Source organism: Pezoporus occidentalis, unplaced genomic scaffold (assembly GCF_034315485.1).
Source record: "Pezoporus occidentalis ecotype Australia unplaced genomic scaffold, CSIRO_AGI_Poc_V1 ctg417, whole genome shotgun sequence".
Classification (NCBI taxonomy): Eukaryota; Metazoa; Chordata; class Aves; order Psittaciformes; family Psittacidae; genus Pezoporus; species Pezoporus occidentalis.
This window is the reverse complement of record NW_026915744.1, coordinates 4,286-30,472: the sequence shown is the minus strand read 5'-3', so window position 1 is coordinate 30,472 and position 26,187 is coordinate 4,286. Positions and strand designations below refer to the sequence as shown.

General features: G+C 56.5%; 2 protein-coding genes across 8 annotated transcripts; both read right to left on the bottom strand.

The window, feature by feature from the left end:
- Nucleotides 1-199: 199 nt before the first annotated feature.
- Nucleotides 200-3,298, bottom strand: CTSK (cathepsin K). Of its 2 annotated transcripts, XM_062634153.1 has the most exons (8): nucleotides 2,640-3,298; nucleotides 1,936-2,077; nucleotides 1,696-1,818; nucleotides 1,471-1,626; nucleotides 1,176-1,394; nucleotides 930-1,095; nucleotides 743-848; nucleotides 200-661 (listed from the first exon to the last, which is right to left on the bottom strand). In XM_062634153.1, the coding sequence occupies exons 2-8, from the start codon at nucleotides 2,056-2,058 to the stop codon at nucleotides 562-564; spliced, it is 993 nt and encodes a 330-aa protein (XP_062490137.1). In that variant the 5' UTR covers nucleotides 2,059-2,077; nucleotides 2,640-3,298; the 3' UTR covers nucleotides 200-561. The 2 variants fall into 2 exon arrangements, with proteins under 2 accessions (XP_062490137.1, XP_062490135.1); XM_062634151.1 differs by lacking the exon at nucleotides 2,640-3,298 and having other exon boundaries at nucleotides 1,936-2,156.
- A 2,299-nt stretch (nucleotides 3,299-5,597) lies between these two features.
- Nucleotides 5,598-25,848, bottom strand: ARNT (aryl hydrocarbon receptor nuclear translocator). 6 transcript variants are annotated; one of them, XM_062634147.1, is made up of 22 exons: nucleotides 25,608-25,843; nucleotides 24,463-24,507; nucleotides 23,355-23,399; nucleotides 20,888-20,932; nucleotides 18,485-18,698; nucleotides 17,618-17,831; nucleotides 17,470-17,535; nucleotides 17,261-17,360; nucleotides 16,810-16,875; nucleotides 16,247-16,332; nucleotides 15,764-15,840; nucleotides 15,465-15,599; nucleotides 14,942-15,016; nucleotides 14,087-14,238; nucleotides 12,419-12,529; nucleotides 12,136-12,214; nucleotides 11,685-11,808; nucleotides 10,816-10,915; nucleotides 10,216-10,315; nucleotides 9,783-9,942; nucleotides 8,990-9,141; nucleotides 5,598-6,369 (listed from the first exon to the last, which is right to left on the bottom strand). In XM_062634147.1, exons 1-22 carry the CDS (start codon nucleotides 25,712-25,714, stop codon nucleotides 6,280-6,282), a joined length of 2,343 nt encoding a protein of 780 aa, XP_062490131.1. In that variant the 5' UTR covers nucleotides 25,715-25,843; the 3' UTR covers nucleotides 5,598-6,279. The 6 variants fall into 6 exon arrangements, with proteins under 6 accessions (XP_062490131.1, XP_062490129.1, XP_062490130.1 ...); XM_062634145.1 differs by having other exon boundaries at nucleotides 10,165-10,315; nucleotides 25,608-25,839; XM_062634146.1 differs by lacking the exon at nucleotides 20,888-20,932 and having other exon boundaries at nucleotides 10,165-10,315; nucleotides 25,608-25,840.
- Nucleotides 25,849-26,187: the final 339 nt, after the last annotated feature.

Genomic DNA, 26,187 nt, shown 5'->3' with positions numbered 1-26,187 from the left:
GGGTAGACCCGAGCCCCGACCTTGCTACTGGTGTGTTGCAAGGAGCCCCCAGCAGCATCTTCTCTCCTCACCTCACCCCAGGCATCAGCCGTGTTTTACCATCAGCTCCTGCCCCTTTTGGACTTTGCCACCACTCCAGCCCCTCCTCACCATGGGGCCAGCCCCACAGGACCCAGCCCCACAGGACCCAGCCCCAGAGTTTATTCCCAACAGTGTTTATTTAAAAATAAAGTCCTATCATTCCTTGCATCCCGCCTTGGCGCGCAGGGGGACAGCGCTCTCCATGGGGATGTCCCATTCCCAGAGGAACAGCGCCTGTTTGCACAAGCATCTCCGGGTGGATCAGACTCTCTGGAGCCGGCCCTGAGTGTCTGTGGCCATGGGAAGGCAGAACCCGGCACGGCAAAGGAGCTGGGGGGAGCTCATCCCAACTTCCATAGGGAGCTGGGGCCTCCCCCAGTTCCTGGGGAGGTTTCTCATGGAAAGGCAGAGATTCCCCTGGAGCAACACCAGCTTCGGAGACGGGGAGCAAGGAGGGGAGCTGGGAAGCGGGATGGGGGCTCACATCCTGGGGAAGCTGGCCAGGTTGGCGATGCCGCAGGCGTTGTTCATGTTGCGCGCCAGGAGCACGTAGCCCTTGTTGCCCCACTCCTCGCCCCAGCTATGGGGAGAAAAGGCAGAGCCTGAGCCACCGGTGGAGCCCGACCCGGCGGAGCCAAGCGGCCCCGGTGCCCTGAGGTACCTGTTCTTGAGGATCCAGTGCTTGGTGCCCTTCTGCGTGCCGTAGCCCACCGCCAACACGGCGTGGTTGATGTTCTGGGCGTTGCAGCTCTCATCATAGTACACGCCTGGGGGGGGGGGACAGGAGCGGGGTCACCCAGGGCCCAGAGCACCCCTCCGTGCCTCAGTTTCCCCGAGCTGCCCCTCACCGCGGCTGTAGAACTGGAAGGAGGGGAGGCTGGCGTCGATGCCCACCGAGACGGGGCCGATCCTGGCCACTGCCCTCTTCAGCGCCTTCTCGTTGCCCTCGGGGATCTCGCGGTAGCCGCGGCACTTGGCTGCCTTGCCCGTGGGGCTGTACATGCAGCTCTCGTCCTGTGGGGCGCAGCAGGGTCAAGGGCAGACGAAGGGGCAGGTGGAGGGGAGCAGAGGGAGCCCGTGCCCCAGCCCCGGACCTGGCCGATGTAGGGGTAGGCATCCTCGGAGTCGATGCCGCGGTTCTGCCGCACGTACTCGAAGGCGTTGGTCATGTACCCGCCGCCGCAGCCGTCGTTGTTGGCCACGCAGTCCACCAGGTTCTGCGGGCTGAGGGACAGCAGCTTCCCCGTCCTGCGTTTGAGCTGCCCCTCCAGGGCACCCACCGAGCTGAACGCCCAGCACGAGCCGCACTGGCCCTATGGGGACACCGGGGTGACGAGAGGGTGACACCGGGCACCCGGCTCCAGGCACCCCCAGCAGCACCCCGCTTACCTGGTTCTTGACAGGGGTCACGTAGCCTTTCCTCCTCCAGTCCACGGCCGCCGGGGCCCTCTCGGTCCAGTCAGGGACGTAGAGCGTCTCGTTGCGACGGGGACGGCCACGGGGCACCTTCAACCCTGTCATTGTCCTCAGCACCTCCTCGCTGGTCTGGGGAAGGAGATGATGAGCGCAGCCCCATGGATGTGCTCAGCCCCTTCTCTCCCACCCCACGCTCACCAAGTCACCCAAGTGGTTCATGGCCAGCTCGAAGGTGTGAACGCCCAACGCGTGCTCCAGGTTGTGGGTGTTGATGTACTTGAGGTTCTTCTCCCAGATCAACCTCCGCGCCGCCTCGTCCTCCTGCACCATGGGGTGAGATGGAGCTGGGTGAAGGGGGTCCTGCCCCTGTCCTCCCTCCAACAACCCACGGGGACAGCCCCATGGCCACCGGCCCCGTGGGGCCATCGCTCCCTGTACCTCGCCGTTGTACTGCTTGCGGTGGGTTTTCTTCCATAGGTCCCACTGGGCATCCAGCTCCCGCTCCGCATGCAACTGGGCCACCGCAGGGACCAGCAGGGCCAGCAGTGTGGGCCACCACATCCTGGGGACGAGCTGAGCGCTGCGGATGGGGACAGAGACTGAGCCGGGGAAGGGGACAGGGTCCTGTGCCCATCACCACTGTAGGGGAATGGGACCCTGCGCCCACCCCACTTCTAAGCCCAGGGGGACCCCGTTCCCTCCCTGCATAGGGGCAGGGGGAGCCCAGGACCCCACATCCACCAGCAGCAGGATTGGGCCAGGATCCCCCTCCCATCCCGGGGCCACGCTGGCCGGGAGCAGCATCACATGAGCCCCGACTCCTGGCTCCCGTTCCCGACGCCGGCGCCTCGCCAGCTGCCCCGAGGCACAGGGAAACCCCATGTGGGGCGCACAGAGCAATGGGGAGGACCCCCAGGCCCCATCCAAGCGCTTTGCTTTACCCCCTCACCCCACTTCCTCACCAGACCCCCAGGGCAGGGACCCGCAGCCCTGCTCAATGCTCCCTGCCTCAGTTTCCCCTTTGGCAGCTCTCGAGTCCCATTGCTGCCCCACAGGACCCCGTTTCCCTAGGGAAAAGCCACCCAAGCACCCCAGGGAGGCCTCATTGGGGGTCTCCCTCCACCCATGGGCCCCATCCTTACCCCAGCACGGTGCTGGCGGGGGACGGTGCAGCCAGGACCGGGATGCAGGCGCTGCGGCCGCGGCTCTTTTATGCTCCCGGATTGAGGAAGTTCAAGCGGCAGCTGGAAAGTTTTGGGAGCTGCTCCAGGGGTGGAGGGAAGGAGGAGACCGGGAAGGGAGGGGGGGATCCAGCAGCGGCTCCCTCCCGGCTTCACGTGATGCTGAGTCAGCCCCAGCTGTGGGGCTGGTGGCTCTGGATCCTGCTCCAGCGATGTCCTGCCCTAAGGACATCTCCTTGTCCCATAGCCCTGCCCCACGGGCTGCCCGCATTCCCGGGAGACCCACACTGCTTCCCAAGGGGAGCTGAGCACCCGCTTGCTTTGGGACACGGTGGTCCCAAAGGATGAGGGCAGGATGAAACCCTCCCCCAGGGATGCTGTGTGACACCTGGAGCAGGGGACGGGGCCTCATCTCTGTCCCCAGTGTCCCCAAACCAAGGCTGCTGCCCCACTAAGGGCAGGATTCAGCCACTGGTGCCCAGTTCAGCCCTGACCCCGCAGCAGCACAGGGGGAAGCAGGACCAGACGGTGCTTTCTGCAGTGACGGGCACCTCATCACGAGGCTCCTGCCTGGGACAAGCAGAAAACCTTGGTCATGGCCCGGTGGCATCAGCCCCATCACATCGGGGACATCATCATCACCATCATCATCATCACCATCATCATCATCACCCCACCATGGGTGCAGGGATGGGCCCTCCCGGGGCACAGTGAAGGGGATGGAGAAGCACCAAGGATGGAGCCACCCCTTAAGCTGTCCCCACGTCACTGCAGGGGTCCCAGGGACAGGGACCTGCACCCAGACATCAGTTCCCCTTGCCCATAGCGGGGCTGAGTCAGGCCCTGCTGTGGCCCCATGGCCCTGAGCACGGGGCCCTGACGTGGCCGAGTGTGACCGAGGGGTGAGGCCACCCCTGGGGACAGAGCACCCACAGCAGGGACCCAGCAGCCAGAGCAGGGGCAGGGAAGGGGGAGCAGCGGTTTAGGGGGCCCTGCTCCATGCAGGTGAGGCTGAAGATAGCCAAGAGGTGGGAACAAGGTGAGGCTGAAGGGGCACTGACTGCATCCCCTCTCCGGGGAGGAATCATGCAATGGGATGGAATGGACCTTAAAGCTCATCCAGCTCCAGCCCCTGCCACAGGTACGGACCCCTTCACTAGAGCAGGATGCTCCAAGCTCCTGTGTCCAACCTGGCCTTGAACACTGCCAGGGATGGGGCAGCCACAGCTTCTCCATTCAACCCATTCCAGTGTCCCACCACCCTCACTTCTTCCTTATCTCCAACCTAAATCCCCCCTGTTCCAGTCTGAACCCATCACCCCTTGTCCTGTCGCTCCAGTCCCTGATGAAGGCCCCTCCCCAGCATCCTTGCAGCCCCCTTCAGACACTGGAAGCTGCTCTGAGCTCTCCACAACTTCTCTTCTCCAGGCTGAGCAGCCCCAACAACCATTCAAGTACCCAAGACGGGGAAGAAGGGAGGGAGCACCCAGGGATGGAGCACCCAGGGCTCCCAGTATTGCTGTTAGGTGAAGGATGGGGATCCAGGGTACCCCATAGCCATGGCACAGGGAGGGAGGAGGCAGGAATGAGGCTGAGCTTTGCCAAGGGAAATCTCTGTTGTGAGATCTCTGCCCCATGGAACCATCACCAAGTGCTGCAGCGAGAGGGAGTCTGGGGCCCACACGAGGAGGAAGAAGAGGTTCTGGTGCCCTGGGCAGAGCTGGAGCTGAAGGACATCACTGCAGAGAGCACCAGAGCTGCAGCTCCCCAAAGGTCACCTCCTCCAGGGCTTGAGGGCTGTAGAAATGGGAACCTGCCTCCTCCTTGGGCAGGCGAGGGCTGCTCCATCCTGCATCCGTTGGGAAGGGATCCCACACCGGAGCACGGCACAGCTCGGCCTGGGGATGAGCACGCAGGAAGCACCTTGCTGCTTCCCAAACACACGCCTCCATGCCTGGGATAACTCCAGAACCTGGCACTGGGATGGGACAGGCAATGAGAGGCCATCGTGTTACTGCTGGTAGCAGATTCCCTGGATTAAAGGGCAGGCAGGGGGAACACAGGATGGTTCCAAACTCCTGAATGGGAGGTTTCCACCTTCCCATGGCTACATTTGGAAGTGGGGTTGGAAATGAGGAAAAAACAACTTCAAATCTTAGTTTTCCAATAAAAACAGGAGAAAAAGTGGAAAAAAACGGAAGTTTTCTGCTCCACCCCAAGAGAAGCCTCTCCAGGTCACTACAAGCATCACCCTCCATGAGCAGGAACACGATGGAGGGGTTGGACGGTACCAAAAGCTGCTGTGGGAGCATCCAGCACAGCCTCTCCTCTTCCCACAGCAGCAGAGCAGCCCCTCCTGGCCAGCAGGGGCTCTCAGCCCCACTGACACGCAGGGAGGAGGGAAAAGTATGCAGCCAGGCTTCAGGAATGCTGCTTGTCCTTCCCCTGCTGCGCTTGTGCCAAGTTTCCTTCCACGTTCAACTCCGCAATGAGCAAGTTTTCCTATTGGAATGGAAGCCAGGCTTGCCCTGGCAGCAGGAATCCAAGTGTGGAGCCTGAGGAGAGCAAGATTTGCCCCCCATTTCTTCCTGCCACAAGATCGGAAGGTTTAAACTGAAGGTGATGGATATAAAGCCTCCATCTTCCCATTCCCACCTGCCTCAGCTGCCTCCATCCCAGGATTTGGCAACAGGGTCAGCACAAGGCAGGAATTTGCCTTTAAGGAGACAGTGATGAGAGGGAAAACCAGCTCCTCAGCGAGGCCCTGCTCAGCTCCAGCAGGAAGGTGAGGACCTGGATCTCCATGCGGTGGAACCCCACTACCCACGCAGAGCAGTTCCACTGCCCCCCACCAAGCTGACCATGACAGCTGGCAGCACAGGAACCCGCTGCAGGAGTGATGCAGCAAGACCAAAGCTCTGGAGATACAACAGCTTTATGGCTCGGAACTATCCCGTCATTCCCGGCACAACCGGGCCCAAGGGAGTCGATGGCGACACCGACTCCGAGGCCCAAACTCATTGCACAGTTCACAGGAGAGATGGAATCCAACCACCCACCAACGTGGGAGCATCTAAAGCTCCTCAGAGCTTTGGGAACAACCCTCCAAGGAGAGCTCCTCCAGTGAGGAGCTGCTTTGGACACGGGCTCTTACTCAAGCATCCTCTGGGATCGAGTTCCACATGGATTAACACTTGGAAGAGCTTCTTCCAATACTGGAAAAGTTACAATACTTTGTGTTTTATAGAAAAGAGAGGCAGGGTATAGAAGGTTGAAATAAAAACAGGAAAAGCCACCTTGGAACTTGGAGGGCTTTGTCTGTGATCCAGACAGGAACCCCTCCGACCAGCCCAGCGTGAGGAACCGCGGGGCTTTGGTGAGCTCCGGCACCATTCCAGTCCTGAGGCCTCCAGACCAGTCCCCACTGCCAGCACCACACAGGGCAGGTGCCCACAACCTCACCAGCATCTCCTCCTCCTGCCAAGCTTCCTCCATGGTGGAGCTTCACTTCCAGAAGGCAGGAAGTGTTCAGAGTTCAGAGGCCTTGGAGACAAAGCCCTGGCTGGGACACGGGGCTGGGGTGAGCTCCCCAGGCCTGGCTCTACTCTGAGAAGGACGGGAAGATGTTGAGCTCCGGGAACTCCTCGTTGTTGTAGTTGGGTCCTTGCTCTCCCAGCATGGTCAGCATGTCCTGTGGGATACAGGGAGAGAGCAGCTGGAGCAGAGCATCACACACCCAAGGATCAGCTCTGCTGGGCTTTCACAAGAATGAGGCCTCAGCCTTCCAGCCCTATGGACCTCCAAACCTCCAGCCCTCTGGTTCTCAAGTCCTCCAGCTCTCTGGTTCGCCCACCCTCTGTTCCTCCAGTTCTCCCACACTATGAACCTGCAGTCCCCTGGTCCTCCAGCCCTCTGGTGCTCTGGACCTCCGGCCCTCTGGTCCTCCAGCCATCTGGACCTCCAGTTCTCCAGCCCTTTGGATCTACAGTCCTCTCAATACCCACTCCTCCAGACCTCTGCCCCTCCAGCTCTCTGGTCCCTCTGGAGCTCTAACCCTGGGGACCTCCAGTCCTCCAACAATCTGGATCTCCATCCCTCTGGTCCTCCATTTCCCTGCTCCTCCATCCCTCTGGACCTCCATCCCTCTGGTCCTCCATTTCCCTGTTCCTCCAGCCCTCTGGACCTCCAACTCCCTGGTCCTCCAGCCCTCTCATCCTCCAGTCTTCTGGACCTCCAGCTCTCTGGAACTATAACCCTGGGGGCCTCCAGCCCTCCAGCAATCTGGTCCTCCAGCCCTCTGGTCCTCTGCACTTCCAGCCTGCTACAAACCTCCAGCCATCTGGACCTCCAGGCCTACAGCCCTCTGGACCCCTGGCCCTCCAGATCTCTGGACTTCCAACCCTCCAGTCTTGCAGCCCTCTGGCCCTCCAGCTCTCCAGAAATCCAGTCCTCCAGCCCTCTGGTTCTCCTCCTTTGGACCTCCAGTCCTCTGGTTCTCCTCCTTTGGACCTCCAGTCGTCTGGTCCTCCAGCCCTCTGGTTCTCCTCCTTTGGACCTCCAGTCCTCTGGACCTCCAGCCCTCTAGCCCTTTGTTCCTCCAGCCCTCTGGACCTCCAGTTCTCCTGCTCTCTGGACCTCCAGACCTCTGGTTCCCCAGCCCTCCTGCTCTCTGGACCTCCAGTCCTCCAGACCTATGGATCTCCAGTCTTCCAGCCCTCCAATTCTCCAGCCCTCTGGACCTCCAGCCCACTTTATAGACCTCCATCCTGCACTATACACCTCCAGCCCACGTTATAGACCTCTGGCCTGCCTTACAGACCTCTGGACTGCCCTATAGATCTCCAGCCTACCCTACAGACCTCTGGCCTGCCCTATAGGGTCTACAGACCTGCTTCCTTATACACCTCCAGCCTGCCCTATAGGGTCTACAGACCTCCTTCCTTATACACCTCCAGCCTGCCCTATAGGGTCTACAGACCTGCTTCCTTATACACCTCCAGCCTGCCCTATAGGGTCTACAGACCTGCTTCCTTATACACCTCCAGCCTGCCCTATAGGGTCTATACAGTTCCACCCTTATACACCTCCATCCTGCCCCGTAGGGTCTATACAGCTCCTTCCTTATACACCTCCAGCCTGCCTATGGGGTCTATACACCTCCTCCCTTATACATCTCCAGCCTGCCCTATAGCGTCTATACACCTCCTTCCTTATACACTTCAGCCTGCCCTATAGGGTCTATACGCCTCCTTCCTCATACACTTCCAGCCTGCCCTACAGGGTCTATACAGCTCCTTCCTTATACACCGCCAGCCTGTCTTAAAGGATCCATACACCTCCTCCCTTATACACCTCCACCCTGCCCTATAGGATCTATACAGCTCCTTCCTTATACACCTCCAGCCTGCCCTATAGGGACCATACACCTCCTCCCTTATACACCTCCTCCCATATACACCTCCTCCCTTATACACCACCAGCCTGCCCTATGGGGACCATACACCTCCTCCCTTATACACCACCAGCCTGCCCTATGGGGACCATACACCTCCTCCCTTATACACCACCAGCCTGCCCTATAGGGACCATACAGCTCCTCCCTTATACACCACCAGCCTGCCCTATAGGGACCATACAGCTCCTCCCTTATACACCACCAGCCTGCCCTATAGGGACCATACACCTCCTCCCTTATACACCTCCTCCCATATACACCTCCTCCCTTATACACCACCAGCCTGCCCTATGGGGACCATACACCTCCTCCCTTACACACCACCAGCCTGCCCTATAGGGACCATACACCTCCTCCCTTATACACCACCAGCCTGCCCTATAGGGACCATACACCTCCTCCCTTATACACCACCAGCCTGCCCTATGGGGACCATACACCTCCTCCCTTATACACCACCAGCCTGCCCTATAGGGACCATACAGCTCCTCCCTTATACACCACCAGCCTGCCCTATGGGGACCATACACCTCCTCCCTTATACACCACCAGCCTGCCCTATAGGGACCATACACCTCCTCCCTTACACACCACCAGCCTGCCCTATAGGGACCATACACCTCCTCCCTTATACACCACCAGCCTGCCCTATAGGGACCATACACCTCCTCCCTTATACACCACCTATGGTCCCCCTATAGGGACCATACAGCTCCTTCCTTAAACACCTCCAGGCCTCAGGATGAAGCTCCAGCACCTGAGGCACTGCCCCTCCTTGGGCAGCAAAGACCCTTTTCCCCCACGGCCCGAGCCCCTCTGCCCCGCTCCGGAGGCTGCGGCAGGAGCCGGCTCTTACCGGGAACACCTCGGGCTGGCTGGGCTGCGGCTGCTGCACGTGCTGCTCGCCGGGCGCCGCGCCGTGGTGCTGCCCCTGCCACTGCGGCCACATCCCAACGCCTTCGGCCGCCCGCGCCGGGAACGGTGCCGGGGCCTGCGCGGCCTCCGGGGCTGGAACAGAGCACAGGGAGCGCGTCATCCCCGGCCCAGGGATGGGGCTTCATAGGGCAAGGGGGGTTTGGGGTGTTGAGGGATGAGAGGCTCAACAGGAGCCATCAGTGTGTGTGCCGGGCTGCATCCCCAGCACAGCATCAGGGGATCAACCGGGGTGGAAAAGAGCTGTAAGCTCCTCCAGTCCAACTGTTCCCAAGCACTGCCAAGGCCACCACTAAGCCATGGGCCTCTACAAAGTGTGTGAACACTTGCAGGGCCGGTGCCTGCAGCCCTGCCCTGGGCAGCTTGTTCCAATGCCTGAGCACCCTTTGGGGCAGGAATTGTTGCTCAGCTCCATCTAACCCTGCCCTGGTGCAGCTTGAGGCCGTTTCCTCTTGTCCCATCCCTTGGGAGCAGAGCCCAGCCCCTCCTGGCTCCATCCTCCTGTCAGGCAGTTGTAGGGAGCCATCAGGTCCCCCCTGAGCCTTCTCTTCTAAAGCAGGTCGAGGGAGGAGATTCTCCCTGTCTGCTCTGCTCTGCCTGCTACATTCCAGCATTCCCAGCATACACAAGGAAACGATGGGGAGCATTTCCCACCCAGGCTCCCAGCTCTCCTCCAAGGGGATCCTGTTGCACCCAGAACCCCGAGCTGTACTCACTGAAGCCTGTGCCACGGCTGGCAAGGTTCGGGTACGCAGCCCCTGTAGGGGAAGCCGTGGAGCCAGGCGCTGCCATGGGGCTGAAGGAGGATGGGGTGCCTTGGAAAGTCCCCATGCTGAAGGAAGGGGGTCGAGTCTTCACTGTCTGGGATGCCACTTGCTGGGAAAGAACACGAAACAGGAGAGGAAGAGGAGAGATGCATTTGGAACCTCATCTTAGCGAGGGTCACAAGTTGCTGGACTGGCCCCAAGGGGAAGCACCCAGGCACACAGCACCGCTCCATCACTCAGCTGTGGAGCTAAAGCAGGTCCGTTTGTGGTGGCAAGCAGGGTCTGTACCAGAGCAGGGACCCGGGGCCTGCACCAAGGGCTCAGGCACTACCTGGGGTGTGAACACCGGCCGTGTCCCTGGAGCCCAGTTGGTTCCGCTGACCTGAGCTGGGTTGGAGTGGCGCGAGATCTGGGCTAAGATCCGGCCCGCTGAGGAGGGCTGCTGCTGAATGATGTTCACAGGAGGGCCCATGCTGCTGCTCCTGCGGGACAAGAGGCACCCTGAGACACTCGTATCCCAAACGGGAGGGAAAAGGCACAAACACCACCCCTGGGCCTGTTACTGGGGGGGAAGATGAGCCCAGAAACATGGTTTCAGTGCCCATCGCACTGCCCCTGTACAACAGAATCATGGAATCAACCAGCTTGGAAAAGACCTTGCAGGTCATCAAGTCCAACCATAACCAGGGACTAACAAAGCACTGAGGGCTTGTGGGCAAGGCTCAGCTTTCAGGGTTCAGCCTCCACATGTCCAAGAGGCAGGAGCCCTTCTCACCCCCAGCACCCAAAACAAAGTGATGTCCGGATGTATTCCCTCTGTACTTCCTATGCCCACGACAAAGGAACACGTTTATGGCCCATCACTGGCACACAGAGAGCCTGGGAACACTCAGCAGCTGCAGGACACACAACCAGGACAGGGACAAGCACAGGACAAGCCCGAGTTACCAGGAGGCCGTTCAGAAGGGTACCAAAGCCTCACCTGAAGTTCTCAGCAGGTCTCGATGGGGTGAAGGTGTTTCCCTGGCTGAAGAGGGGCTGGTTGGCAGGCACTGTGCTGGCAGGAACAGCTTTGCTCTGGTCTGGGGAGAGAGGGGGAGTCACTTCAGGGCTGAGGAGGCCTCAGCAGCAGGAACAGGGACAGATTCAGCTGCAGGAGCTCGTGTGAAGGGAAACTGCTGGGAGCCAAAGCAAACGTGACCGCTCCTGCTCCAGATGGTTTTGTAAAAGCCTCTTTAATTTGATTTCCTCTCCATTTGCAAATAAACTCGGGTTAAGGTCCTCTGGGCTTCGAGCAGCCGCTGCACTCACACCAGGGACAGAGAACTGCTCTCTAGGGACACACAGTAAGAATCAAAGACGGAAAAGAGCAGGAGACACCTTCGCACCCCCTCCTTCCCCAGCTGCAGGACAGCTCCCTGCCACAGCAGCATATGGAATCCTGGAATGGTTTGGGTTGGAAGGGAGCTTAAAGCTCATCTAAAGCCATAGGCAGGGACCCCTTCCACTGGAGCAGGATGCTCCAAAGCCCTGTGTCCAACCTGGCCTTGAGCACTGCCAGGGATGGGGCAGCCACAGCTTCTCTGGGCACCCTGTGCCAGCGCCTCAGCACCCTCCCAGGGAAGAGCTTCTGCCTAAGAGCTCATCTCCGTCTCCCCTCAGGCAGGTTAAAGCCATTCCACGCAGTGGCATGAGCAGCACCACTGTGCAAGACCTGGGCTGCCACATCCCAGCCACGCTGAGCCCCTGCGCCCAGAGCTGCTCTGGGTGACTGAGGAAGGAGGAAAGCGCACCCAGATTGAAGCTGAAACCGGATGAAGACACCATGTGCCCTGGCAGAGCCCCCCCTACCTGTACTGATGCTGCTGTAGATCTCGCTGAACCTTGGGTCCCTCTCCTGGTTAAAGAGGCTCTCAGCCTTCTCCAAGGGCTTGCTGTGCTCCGGGCCCGCAGCAGTCACAGGCTGGACAGGAACCTGGAGCAGGTTACATGTGAGCTCTCTGTACCTCAAGCACATCAGCCCCCTTGCAGCCTGGATGGAGAAGCCCTCACAGGAAAGGGGCTGCTGGCTGCTCCCTGGCTCCCTATGTGTTTCACTGGGAGCCATTCAGGGCTGGCACCACCAAGGGGGGGGGCACAGCAGAGAGGATGCCACAGGGGCAGATCAGAACCCAGCAAGGAGATCCAAGGCAGAGCACTTCCCTCTCCAAACCCTCAGCAGCCTCAAGTCACGTTGGTGTGGCCACCCCAGTGAAAGGGTATTTAGCTAAGGAGGAGTAAAGCAAAGCTGGTGGGGATTTACCTGCGAGTGGTCGTACCCAGCCAGGCTTTCTCTTCCTGGGACCACTTCCAGCTCTGGCTGCTGGGGGGGCTGCTGCTGCCTAAAATAGAAAGCGTCTGTAACAGGAGAGCACCGGCTGCTCAAAGCCATTGCCAAGGGAACAGCTCCTCTGTGGTTACAGCACTGATTCACCAGGCAGAGGAGGCGAGTGCTGCAGAGAGGACAGTGTGGGTAGGAAGGCTATCGGAGAGGAGGGCAGAATCAGCATGAGAGGCATGGGAAAAGGAGCTGAGCACCTCCTGACCTTGCGGGCAGCTGTGCTGTGCCCATCTCCAGGGGAAGGCTGACAGCCTGGCCCAGCTGGGGCCTCTGCAGGGAGCTGGACAGGGCAGGCCGAGACTCCTGGCTCGAGTTCCTTCAAAGCAAAGAGAGAAAGACAAAAGAACAAAGAGACTGTAAAATACACCAAAGGAAAGGAAACACTTGGCTGCTGCGTGCACAACGCGCCCGGCGCGGATGGGACGGGAAGCTTTGCTCTTGCAAAGCCTGTTGGAGCCAAGGATCCTTCCACCCAGGCTCCACGGTCTCTGCAAGGGGGGTTCATGGAATGCAATGCTCCTGGGCTGGGCTCTGCACCCTCCCACTGAGCAGGGAGCAGTTAATAGCCTACACCAGGAGCATGGCCAGAGCTGCATCCTCCTTAAAGCACAAGCAAAGGCTGTAGGAACCTCAACCCCCCTGAGGTTTTGCATTCAGCTCTATGTCAGCCACTCCAGAGACCACCAGCAGCTTTAGGTTTCAAGCCCAAGACATTGGTGGAGTTCTTTATGCTCTTCTGTCCCTGTCAGAAGTCAGTAAATGCTGAACTCCCACAAGAAAGGAACAGAAATCCAGCGTTTTCCCAACAGCTCTTTTGCTGCTGCTGCTTCAGGAGCACCTGAGCTTGAAGATGAGACAACACCGACAACCCAGCAAAGACAAACTGCACCCCAAAGGCACAGGCTGCTGCTGCTCTGAGCTTACACAGTGCTTTCCAAGGCATAGCATGGATGTGGGAATGGATGTGTGTGGAATGGATGAGGTCAAAGAGATCTCTCTAAGCCCAGGACTGGGATGAAGGCCTGTGGCAGACCTGCATCAGGTTTCAGCCCTGCACTTGGACTCAGGTTCTGTAAAGCCAAAGGGATTTGTCACTGCTCAACTCTTCATCCTTTCCCATGGGAAAGCAGCAGCTTGCCAGCTGCAGGAAGGGCAGAAATGCTCCCTGCCCTCTAGGACCCTGCCTTGCCCACAGGCAGCGTAGCCTGCTTTGCTGGCTGGACAGACCCCATCTACACCTCTCAGTCACGTGCAGGCACTTGGCTTTCCTTCTTATTTTGCCTTGTTTCAGTTGCTGCTCTTCTGTGAGGGGCCTGGAGCTTGCTTGGCTCTGACAGTCCCAAAGGAGAAGCACCAACCCACCAGAACAGCCAAGAGGGGGAAAAGAAGAGAGCAGCAATGAAAGCAGCCTCCCCACTGCAGCTCAGTTCTGAGGCTACAGCAGGGAAGGAAACAGTGTTCACTTCCTACCACGAGCTGCATCAGCCCTGCTTATGTGAAAAGCCATTCCATGGAGCAGGACTGTCCCAGGAGCCCTGGAGCTACATCCAGAGGCAGACTTCACTCCTATGAGCTCTGAGTGCCATCACACACAGAGGAGACCTGCTCCAGAAACCAGAACTAAAGAAGGCATTGCTGGAGATGAGCTTTGGCAGCTTGCTAAGCCCTACAACCAACACAGCCACAGGAGAGGTGTATCTAGGCCTCTAGAGCCTGCCACAGCCCAGGAAGAGAGCAATTCCTCCAGGAATTCCCCAGGGTGAGGGGAGAGGCCAAAGCTCCTGCTGTCCTGTGCTGCTGGTCACCCTGGGCCAAGGTCCCCTCAGGTTGGGTGCTATCACTGGTGCTCGGCAAGTCATTTCCATGTACATACTTGACGTTGGTGTTGGTACAGATGATGTACTCAATTTCATCCGAGTAGGGGTTCTGGAAGGTAAAGGAGCTGGTTCTCATCCAGAGCCATTCCCGGTTTTTGGATCGGAATCGGAACATGACTGACAGAACCTGGCCTTTTAACTTCACCACCTAAAAAAACGTAATGCCATCAGTAGGACCTGATAAAAGAAGGTGTTGAAGAGCAACCTGCTGCTGAGCCACCCCCCTAACACCCCTGACACCCTCTGCCTCGAAGCCTCAGGACCATCTCTTGCTCTTCCTCAGCTAAACGGTACTTCCAGCTCTTCCTGAATGATATGGGAGGAGAATCCAACGTCCCCTTTTTGCCTTTCCCTTTATCTCTTTGCCCTGGTGAGATGTATGAAAAAGCCTTCAGCAAATGACGCACATGCTCTTGCTTCTGATTCTATTTGGACAAATGGATATGAGCAGCTACTTTCTGGAGTCATGAAAGCACAGGGGCAGCCTTACCTGCCCTGCCACAAGTCCAAGGCCCTCAGAAATAAGAGTAACGACAACAGGGCAAGGAAATCAGCTCCACCTCGAGTTGTGCAGCACTGGGCTGGGCCCTAGAGATGAGCCAGTGGTTCCCAGAAGCCCTTTGTAGCCACGGCTCTGGCCCTAAAAGCAGACTGGACTAGCAGCCAGAGGACGAACGCAACAGTTAGACATCAGATGCTTCTGGTGTGCTTTGCACATGTGCAGTTCCGTGACTGCAACTGCAAGCTCTAAAGTCGAGTTTTACTCTTGCTTTTCCAATCCATGTCACTGCTTTGCAAGCACCAAGACTGGGCACCACACTGCATGCAAAGGGGGAGCCGAAGAGCTGTACCTGCTGGAAGCTGTCCCGCAAAAGCTGTTGGTCTTCTGGGTGGCAGAAATCCACAATGTCTTTCCCCAGAAGTTCCTAATTGGGAAAGAATTGGGAAGAGACAAGGGCAGCTGAGCTGCAGCAGATCCCCCAGCACTTCCCCGTTGGACAGGTAGGTACAGCTGCCCCCATCCCCAAATCACTGGTTGTGCTGAACCCAGGACACTGGTGCACAAAGCAAGCCCAGGAACGGGCACGCTGTGTTTTAAAGAGAAGCACAACAGTGCCTAACGTTAGATCTTGAACTCAACTGGAGACCAAACTGCTCCTAATTGAGGTTTGACATAAGCCAGAGCCCCCCATCCTCCCAAGGATCAAAGCACTTAGAGAAGCACATGAAACCACAACTGCTGGGGAAGAAGCACGTCTGGTTTAGGCCCTGGGCATGTGTTAGCCAGGCAGGGCTGTGCTGTACAAGACAGGCAGGAAGGAGAAGTCAATCTGAGCAGCAGTTAATGCTGAGGATGCTGCTGGATCATCTCACCTGCGGCTGGTAACCAACCGTGGCCACACATCTGTGATCTATGAAGGTAAAAATGCCCTCGGTGTTGTGCCGGGAGATGAACTCTGTGGGCTGACAAACGTTGTTCATGTCTGTGCAGTTGGGGGAGCTTGTGACCTGCGAGGGGAGACCAGGATGGTGTCAGTGAACCCGGGGGAGCTGCTTCCTCCTGACCCTGCAGGCGGATCTGGGGCCATCAGGAAGCATCTTCACGCACATCAGCTGAACTCTGGGCACTCTGAGGACAAGGCAATGTCGAGGTGTTGGAATATGCCACTCACCTGGAGCCTGCCAATAGCCACAAGGCAAAATTTGCTGCCCTGGCCAGCGTCTGGGTCATCATCAGGCAGTGAAACACCTGAGAGGGGAGAGGCAAAAGCACCCAGCAGGTGAGAAACTGCTCATTTCAGAAGAAACAGGCACTCAGCTCTGCCCTCGGTGCATCTCCCACCCTGTTCTGTAACTCAACAGCCTTTCCCATGGAGGAATTTGGGAAGTTAAGTTGTCTCCTCCTGCTTTTATCACCAGAAGGGTTGAAGATCTCTGTCAGCACAAGCCAGCAGGTCAGAGGGGTGATGTTATTGCCACCTTCATCAGTATCATCGATCTCTGACCCAACCATCTGCAACCATCAGCTCAAACTGAAACTAAAAGTGGTACCTAACAAGTGGCAGATACATGTGCAAAGCATTTGCTGGCACCTCCATGCCCCAGAATGGACAACTTTAGACTTCAAACCAGCCCCAAGCGAGGGAAGTTGTTACCTGCAGGGGGCCAGGCCTTGATATAACCCGTGCAGTGCACCACGACGTAGTGAGGCTCGCCATCCTTTGCTGCCCCTAAGCCATTCCTTGGGAGAGAGAAAGAGTTTGGTTATGCTCTGTCTTAAACTGAGGGAAGGGGAGGCAAGGTTTCTACTTGGAGTCAAAAAAAGAGTGAAAAAAAGGACAAAGACTTCATGGAAATGCAGGAGGTTCAAGGACAGAATAGGCTGGAATCTGTCTGCTTCAAGTTAAAAAGAGCCCAACAGCACCAGTGTAAAGGACACTTGTGTTCAACTGATTGTAAAGCTTGGGATAAGAACACTTGGAAGTGTTCAAGGCCAGGATGGATGGGGCTTGGAGCAATCTGGTCTAATGTGAGGTGTCCCTGCCCATGGCTTTAGATGAGCTTCAAGGTCCCTTCCAACACAAACCATTCCAGAATTCCATGATAACCTTCCCCAGGATTATCTGGCACTTCAGCTCCTCTCCCAGCAGATCTAAGCTCTTCTGTGGCCCCAGCACTCTGATGACAGAGGTTTGCCTCTAACTCTTGTACCATTTACCTGCAGCGATTCCTCATGAAGCTGAGACGATTCACAGAGACTGGATCCACGGAGCTGTTGCCACACCTGTGCCAGGAGGAGAAATCCAAGGGGAAAGGCTTTTATCTTCCTTGGCCAACATCAACACTCTCTGACAATCCTCAGTAAGAGAGGTATAAGCCTATCTATAAACGGGGATGAATCTTTGCATCTCCACCACCTCATTCTACAGACTTCAAGGGACACATGGGGTCAAACCAAACTGTGACTTGGAACTGGATCTTCTGCCACAAGTCTTGAGAGCTATCTTAGGGCAAAGAGATAGCTCAAGAGCTTGTGTGCTAGCACTGTGTGGAGAGCTCAGCCATGTAATACCATGTCTGGGTCAGAATGAGCTGAAATAAGAGCACGAAGGGGCCAGGGAGCAAGCTCAGCTTCAGGCTCCGATGAGATCAGGGCATCTCTTCCTCACCTCATTCTGCAGATGAAGGATCTCCGTGAGCCCATGCACATCCTCATGGATTGCTGCCCTTCCTTCTTGACAGTCCCCGTCTTCAAATCCAGGATGCGACCTGAGGACAGAAGAGAAAGCAAAATGCTGCTGCAGCACGAGGCCTTCAGCAGCACAGGCACCAGGCAACGCATTGGGGACTAGCAAGACACAAGTGTCACCAGTGGTACCTTTAGATGCACTCTCAGGGGGGGCTGCAGGATCCTTGTTAGAAAGGCACCAGGGTTTGGTTCCTTCTACAAAGGCAAGGTTTTAATCCAAGCCCTCCGCAGGCTTCCACACACCCACCCCTGGCAATCCCAGCCCAGGCTGCGTTACCTGTCAGGGCGTTCTCCGACGTGGAGAGCTGCTCCCTCAGCTTGCCCACGTCATCCGGATGCACTTGGTCATAGAGGGTGCTGCCAAACCACTCCGACTGGGGCTGGTTCAGGACGGGAGTCACGGAGTCAGAGACGTAAACCACCCTCCCTGTCTCACAGGACACGATGAAGAGGAAGCCATCGGCGGCCTCCAGGATGAGGTGTTTGAGCTCCTGCATTCACAGACAGAGACACGTGCTTCACTCCAAGCACTGACACCCTCTAAACCCACCCTGGGTGCCTCTCTGTCCCCCACCCACAGTCTGATTCCCCCCTTATTGCAGGAGATGCTGCCCCTCTACTTGCAGCACTGGGTGCAGTTCTGGGGTCCCCAGCATAAAAGGGACATGGAGCTGCTGGAACAAGGGCAGAGGAGGCCACGAGGATGAGCAGGGGCTGGAGCAGCTCCCATAGGAGCCAGGCTGAGGACATTGGGGCTGCTCGGCCTGGAGAAGAGAAGCTGCGTGGAGAGCTCAGAGCAGCTTCCAGTGTCTGAAGGGGGCTACAAGGATGCTGGAGAGGGACCTGCATCAGGGACTGGAGCGACAGGACAAGGGGTGATGGGTTCAGAGTGGAACAGGGGGGATTTAGGTTGGAGATAGGGAAGTTCTTCCCTGTGAGGATGGCGAGGCCCTGGCACAGTTGCCTAAAGTGGTAAATGCCCCATCCCTGGCAGTGTTCAAGGCCAGGTTGGATGTGGCTTGACACAGCCTGTTCTAATGGAAGGTGTCCTTGCCCATGGCAGGGGTTGGGACTGGATGATCTCAAGGTCCTTTCCAACCCAACCCATTCTCTGATTCCCCCCAAAGCAGCATCAAGCCAAGACCTGGTCAGTGAGAAAGGAGGGTTTGTAGGTGCCATCAGTGGAGGTGTTGCCCGTGCCCCGCAGGGACTTCATGTGGGACACAGCCATGCGTAGGATGGTCAGCTTGTCCGGCTTGCGCGCCAGGGCGCTGCACGTGGGCACCATGTCCGAAAGCTCGGTGATGTAGGCAGTCATCTTGTTCCTCCTCCTGCGCTCGATCTCGCTGTGGTTCTCCCTGCAAGAAGCCAGGGAGGAGGAAAAGGAAGAGGAATCACCAAGAGGCCACAGGCCTCAGCCATGCCCCCACGGCAAGAGCACAGAGCACAAGAGACGCGTCAGGAGTTAGAGGGGCCGCAAGCGCCTCGCATGCTGGGCGTGCACAGAGGAACGAGTGCAAGGAGAAGTCTCTACCCTGGGGCTGTGCTGCAGGCAAGGGCCTCACTGGAACCACCTCACTCCCTGGGGAAGGCCTCGAGCAAGGCTGAGCTGCTGCAGCCAAGCAGCAGCTCCCCCATGGACTCCATCAGGCTGCGGTAAGCCAAGGGCTCCTTCGAGCCTCTGCTCTCCCAAGTGGCTTCGCCTCACTCCTGCTTTGAACAGCACTGGGAGACACATCCCACCCACTGCTTGGCCTGGGATGCTGAAGCCAATCCCCTCCACCAGCACCCTTCAGGCACCCTTGTCTCCAGTAACCATAGCAGGAGGCCAGGGCTGCAGCTACGACATGGGCACCTAAGGTACAGCACAGGAGTCTCCCCTTGCAGTGCTTTTATGAAGCTACTTCTCAGTTACCTCAAGGCTTCTACACTCATGGCCAGGAGGGACAGCTTTAGAGCAGATACACACCCCACTTCTACACAGACCAAGGCCAGTGTGGGCAGACCACCTCTACAGAAGCCCCATGACCAATGCTGCCCTCACAGCCCTCAAGAAGGTTCTTCACATGTCTGCCCACAGGGCACAGTCCCCACCAACCCCAAGAGATGAGATCTGGTTAGTCTTGGTTCATTTCTCCCCAGTGGATGTGGTTTAACTGGGTCGCTAAGGTGGGTTTTTCCAAAGAGAACTCCAAAGCCAGGTTTCCTATGCAGAAGGAAGCATCAGATGCAAGGAAGCACATGGTGGGAACTGAAATGAGGTGGAAGTGTTGGAAGGAACACAGCCAAGCAAGTGAATTCAAGAGGATAACCACAAAGTGAGCAGCTACTACCAGGTGGGTGCCAGCATTCAGTGACCTGCTCCTCGCTGTAGGAAACTGCTACTCAGGAAAAAGAAGTGCTTCAATGACCACACTCACCTTTAGTGCAGCTTCTCCAAGTGGGAAACGAAGCCACCACCTTCACTACAAAAACTACTGGGAAACCCCCCAGACCTTGGACTTGCCCCATTGCCAAACATCTTTACTACAGGCTCTCACACGCCAGTGACAACCAGCTCGTGGGGAAGGAGAAACCCCAAAGCACTGCTGCTTGCTGTGTCCATAGGTCCCACCTCGGGTTTCCTCATCCCCTCAAGCATTTAAGCTATGCCATCCTGCAGCTGGGGGGTTCTGGTTTGGTTTAAAACCAGCCACAGGCAAGAAACTGCACAGAATGGGGGCATTCTCAGCACCTAAGACAGTCTCTTTAGCCCTTCAGGGGAGAAACAGCTCTAAGAAGCCACAGAGAAGGTGGGGAGGCACAAAAGGAGCCACCCTTCAGAGATCTCCACCCTCAGCTCTGCAGCAAACAGCAGCAGAACCCTTAGTGCTGACTTGAACAGCTTTGGTTTTGGGTGCACTTGGAGCTGGTGTTTTGCTGCTGGAGGGATGCAGCTCCCCAACACCCATCCCAACCAGGCCCACGTGTGGTAATGGGACCAAGGTGACTGCTTTGGTCACTCCAGCTACAGCCCCTCCTCAGTTACAAAGAGGAACTTGGAGGAAATCCTGTTTTCAGGAAGCCTGAAGCTGCCCAGCAGGCCCACACCTCACCTGGAAGGTTTTCTGGGGTGGAACAAACTGAATTGGTGCTTTTCCAGCCCTGTTTTGTTGGAACAGCAGCATTCCTGCAACAAACCTTACCCAGGCGAGAAGAGGCCCTTTGGCACCCGGCGCCAGCACAGGAGGAACTGTGTTTAGCACAGGTTAGCAAAGCTACAGCACTCAGTGAAAGCCGTGGCCAAACCACTCTGCCCTGAGGTCCTTGGCAAACAAATCCCTCTGTGTATTCCCCAGAGACATTCCCACAAGGGGGATAAATGCCTTTCCCCTCCTCATTCCAATCACACAGCCACTTCCAGGAGTCTGTTCAGCTTTAAGTCCTCTACTGCAGAAGAGGAGGGAAGGAAGGGAAGGGGGAAACAACAAGAGAGAAGGGATGCCTAGGAAACATTGAGGAAAGGAAATACTCTGCTTGTCCATGCTGGAAATCTCCATTCTCCTACCTGGCAAGTCTCTCCTTATCCGCTGAGCTCTGCTCATCATCAGACCTAAAAATAAAATCAGTGAGCTAAGCTAAAATGGAAAAAAGAACTGGAAAATGGGAAGATGCAGGAGGAAACCAGCCTCTGGCCATGGCTGCTTGGCAGAGGAGCAGCTCCAGAAACCCAAGCACTCAGTAGTCTGCAGCATTGCACAGGACACTGCCATCTCTGGAGGGTTGGAATCCTTCAGCTTACCAAGGCTATCAGACAGGCAAAGGGCAGCTCTGGGTTGCACTGAGGTGCCACTTACTCTGTGTAGGATTAGAAGGTTAAATGCAGAACAGGGAAGGAGGGCCCCAGCCACAAACTGCTCCTTTCAGGTAATCAGAAGAGAACCCCATAGTTGCTTTGATAAGAGAAGCAAAGAAACCCAACCCCAAACACCCAAAGAGGGGCATGTTCACAGCCACCACCATGCACTCCTGCAATGCTGCTGTAGAAACACCCGTGAGGAGCACACTGAGGTTGGGAACATCACCCCCATTCCCACCAGCTGCACTCCCAGCTTCCAGGGAGGAGGAATGTGCAAACCTTGGTTTGCAGAGGCTGAGGGGCAGTTTTCCTCCTTGAGGGCTGGAAAACTACCCAACAAAAGCTACCCCAGGAAAGGAGAAGGTACCACATGTGCACAGTAAGGCAGAGGCCGAGCATCTAAATCCTTAGTGGGTTCATGGAGTACAGGAGGTGGTTGTGTTCCCCTTCCATTTCCAATGGGATTTAGTGCAATAACAAAGGAGTCATATTCACTTCTCGTTTTTGACTCAAACCATTTGAGGAGGGAAGGATGCACTGGAAGAGGAAGGCTGGGAAGAGAGCACTGGAAAAGGAGGCTGGGATGGATGCACTGGAAAAGGAGGCTGGGAAGGATGCACTGGAAAAGAAGGCAGGGAAGGATGCACTGGAAAAGAAGGCAGGGAAGGATGCACTGGAAAAGAAGGCAGGGAAGGATGCACTGGAAAAGAAGGCAGGGAAGGATGCAGTGGAAAAGGAGGCAGGGAAGGATGCACTGGAAAAGAAGGCAGGGAAGGATGCACTCCAAAAGGAGGGCTGGGAAGAGAGCACTGGAAAAGAAGGCAGGGAAGGATGCAGTGGAAAAGGAGGCAGGGAAGGATGCAGTGGAAAAGGAAGCAGGGAAGGATGCACTGCAAAAGGAGGCAGGGAAGGATGCACTGCAAAAGGAGGCAGGGGAGGATGCACTGCAAAAGGAGGCAGGGGAGGATGCACTGCAAAAGGAGGCAGGGGAGGATGCAGAGGAAAAGGAGGCAGGGGAGGATGCAGAGGAAAAGGAGGCAGGGGAGGATGCAGAGGAAAAGGAGGCAGAGAAGGATGCAGTGGAAAAGGGGGCTGGGAAGGATGCAGTGGAAAAGGAGGCAGGGAAGGATGCAGTGGAAAAGGAGGCAGGGAAGGATGCAGTGAAAAAGGGGGTCTGCCTGATGTGTGAGGAGCAGGATGGAGAGCCATGGGCAGCCCAGGGGCAGAGGGGAGCCTGCGGCTCCTCTTGGGGTGTCACACTCACACCACTGGCTGCTCCCATCTCCTGCCACCACCCTTGTTGCCCAAGGGAGTTAAGTGCCAGGATAATGCCCACATTCCAACACACCCAGAACTGGGTTGGTTTGTTCCTTTACTCACTCCTGGCCTCACCCACATGTGTATTAAGCAGGGGGATCACAGGGCACAGGGGCTGCTGTCCCTCTGGTTCCCAGCTAAGTCCCTGCCAGCCCTTTGGCAGGTAACAGCAACCTGGAATCCTCAGTTCTGCCCTTTTCTGGCCTCTCTGCATGGAGAGCTCCTCTGCTTTCCTTAAGCGGTGTCTTGGCCTGTATCACTCTGCATTTCCTCATTTCTTTCTGTTGGTACCGACATGGCACAAGGTGACTTCACACTGAGGGGACATTCTGGCATTTACAGAGCCCAGATACACACCAAGAACCTCCCATCTTCCACACCAACACAAAATAAAGCTGTGGAATGGTTAGATTTGAGTTCCAGAGGCTCCAGAAAGCTGAAAAACCACCATGAGGGCAGTGCCAGTGCTGGGGGGGGGGACTTTCAAACACCAACAAGTAGATACCGAGAGCTGAAACACTGCCTGTGATGTTACTCTGAGCTCGAGGAACTCCCCCAGACACAACCCACAGCATGTGCCAGGAAACCCTGTTCAGGTGAGAGCAAGAAACTGAATCTCAGCAAGTTCCTTGAGCAGGAGAAAAGGGGAGTCCAAGGCAAGAGCTGAAAGAAATGTTGGAGAAGAGGAATGTCATTTCATCCCACTCAATGAGCCAGTCCCCAAACCATCAAGGAAAGGATCTGATCCCTTTGGAGCACTTTACTTCCAAGAGAGGAAACCTAACTGCTGATGAGAAGGGTGCTGCAGGATCTCTCTCACATTGAGCTGCTTCATGACTGCATCCCAGCAGGCTCTTACCTGGCAAATCTCTCTTTATCGTTTGGCATCGGGTCATCATCACATCTGAAAGGGGAGAGGAAGAAGAGCTCTTACACTGGTGACACTTCCAAAGCCACTGAGAGAAGAACAAGGCTTAATACATCACCCCAAGAAGGGCTGGTACCCAAAAGGCAAACTCCACTGCATGTGGGCAGCCCAGAACCCTTCATTTATCTAGTTAAAAGACCACAGTTTGATTGTTTTATTCCCTTGATGAAGTTTTCCACATCACATTCCCATCAAGGACACTGGCATCACACTCAGGAATAGGCTCACACAAAGAAATGGGCTCAATTACACTCTAGCCCAAGCCAAGCCCAAAGTCTTGGTAGGTAGATCCTACTGGACTAGTGTCACCTCAAAGCCACCCTGCAGTCACCTTTAAGAGACTGTGACACATGGATGGGCCCCCACTATCACTGGAGTTGTCCTAAAGCATGTAGTGAGACTACAAATACACAACATGAGATCTTCCAACTCTTCTGTGCTCCATATGGATCATGAGAGGAGCCACTTGCTGCCCTGCCAGGCTGGCTCTGGAACTGAAGCATCCTTCCACCACATGAGAATGAAGCAAAAACGGGTCTGAGGCACCAACAAGAGCTCAGCAGCATCCTGGTGTCCCAATAAGCTGCTTGGGCAGGAGGCTTCTGGCTCTCCCATCACTGGGCAGCAGCAGTGCTCCACAGTGCAGTGCTGGGACAACCAGTGCATGGAAAGGATTTAACCTTCTGAGCTGCTGCTACTGAACACAGCAACATCATCCTGGAGCTCTACACCACCACCTCAACCCAGGCCTTGGTCCTTCAGCCAACCTCCTCTTGCTGCGGGAGCTACCAGGGAGGCTCCAGATGGAGACTGAATCCCAAAGGAGTGCTGGGATCCCCTCCCTGCACTCAGCCCCATGTGCACAGCAGCTTTGCTTTGGCATCAGCTGCAAGGATGGAGAAAGGGAAGAGTTTAAGGAAGTGGAGCCTCCTTCAGCCTCCCCTGACTCCCTGTGTGCTGCTGGCAGGAAAAGGCACATGGACATCGAGCTCCTGCTCCAGAGGGGGATGCACACACACAGCAGGAATGTTCTCCTCACCTGAGGAATTTACTGTTCCCTTCTCCATCATCATCAAAATCCAACCTGAAAAACAGAAGCAAAAGGATCACTCTTAACCAAGCAGTTCCTCCTTTACAGGTTGTTTTTCTCTCTGTCCCTACAGGGATGCAGCTGGTTCTGGAAAGGAAGATTTAAATAAACCCAGGGGCTGACTCAGAGCAACCCACAGAGGTCAGAAGGGAGCTTCCTTTGTCCATCAGAAGCAGAGCAAGAGAATGGGTGAACTGAGAGAAAAGCCCACTTGAAGCACCCACTGCATCACCTCCTGTTCCAAAAGCTCTGAATCTCTCAGCAGTGACCTGAAGCCCACAAGGCTGTTACAACCAGTCCTCACTGCTGGAGGGAGCCATCAGATGGAGCATTCCCAGACTGGATCAGCTGCATTAGAAACCAAAACACCAGAGGAGGACAAAACCCTTGAAGAGTTTAAAGTTCAGGCTGGTGACCTGGTGAATGCAGACACGTCACAGTGTTTGCTCTGACAGGGGCACCTCCCCCCCCCCCCCCCATTCCTGACAAGTGCCTGTGGGAGGACAGAGGAACAGGATGGAAAAGCAGGGTGTGGAGGCAGCACTGTCAATAGAGTGTGGGGAACGAGCAATGGGAGCATCAGGGGGTGAAGGACAGAGGGTGAGTGACAGGGGGGAGCAGGGAGAGCTTTGGAATAGCGTTAAGATGAAAGAGGAACTTTCTTGTGCAGGAATTTCAGAGCAGCCACTCGAGATCCCTTCCATTTGCAAAGGCATTTGCCTACAAGCACATGGCAGCTTCCCCCATCCTCCTCTCCCTGAAAGTAAGGCTCCAACATTCCCATTCTCTGTTCCTCTACCTCTCCTGCAGCAACTGGTCTCACTGCTTCAGTGACTCCTGCTCCACTCTCAGTGTTTGGTGGGGAACCCTCTTCTCCTCATGCAACTCAGCTCTTTAACCCCCTCTTTTTATGGGTACCACTACGATGCGAAGGAACTGGATGCAACTCACCTGCAGGAACCAGGAAACTTCTGTGCTTAGAAGTAGCTGAATTTCCCCATGAAGAGAGCAATGTTCTCTCAGAAATGCACCCCCCACACACCCCCAAACCTCCCCCCAGTGATTTCCCCCCCCTAGCCCCAGGCCACGCTCACCCAGGCCGCCTCTTGGGTGCTCTCTGCACGATGGCTCCTCCAGCCTGGGCCCCTCCAGTGGTCCCGGTGCTGACGCCTGCGCCCAGCGAGGAAACATCTGATGCCATTTCTAAAGAGGAGAGTGGAAAAAGCCATCAAGAAACTGAGGATGACATCAACCCCCGCCCCCAGGTCCGCCGGGGGGAGTGCTCTGCACATAGAGCTCCATTAACAGCCCTCGATTCTGGGCGAGGAGGGCTTCCAAGGTTTTCATCTCCCCGGCTCCGAGGGGCCGGGGCAGGCTCTGAGCACACACTGTTTCCATCAGCTCCAACCCAAAAGCTGTGGTCTCCTTCCTACACAGAGGGAGGAGCTGGTGTGGTCGTGGGGAGGGGCTGAAGCCATGGGCCAGCAGCCTGAGCGTGCACAAGGGGAGGGCAAGAGCTGCGAGTTGGCCTAAGCACATCCATGCTGCCTCTCCAAGAGGGCTCTTTTCCCGACCTGAGAGACAAAGAATTAAGCAAGGTGCTGGAAGGCACCAGGAAAACCTTGGAAAATTGGCACAGGCCAAGGGGAATGGCTTTAACCTGCCAGAGGGGAG

Coding starts and splice junctions, on each gene's coding strand:
- ARNT (XM_062634145.1), bottom strand. CDS start 25,714: ATGGCATCAGATGTTTCCTCGCTGGGCGCAGGCGTCAGCACCGGGACC. Junction 20,933..23,354: donor GATAAAGAGAGATTTGCCAG/GTAAGAGCCTGC, acceptor TTTTATTTTTAG/GTCTGATGATGAGCAGAGCT. Junction 17,361..17,469: donor CCCTGAGAGTGCATCTAAAG/GTACCACTGGTG, acceptor TTCTGTCCTCAG/GTCGCATCCTGGATTTGAAG.
- CTSK (XM_062634153.1), bottom strand. CDS start 2,058: ATGTGGTGGCCCACACTGCTGGCCCTGCTGGTCCCTGCGGTGGCCCAG. Junction 1,395..1,470: donor TGACCCCTGTCAAGAACCAG/GTAAGCGGGGTG, acceptor GTGTCCCCATAG/GGCCAGTGCGGCTCGTGCTG. Junction 1,096..1,175: donor CCTACCCCTACATCGGCCAG/GTCCGGGGCTGG, acceptor TGCGCCCCACAG/GACGAGAGCTGCATGTACAG.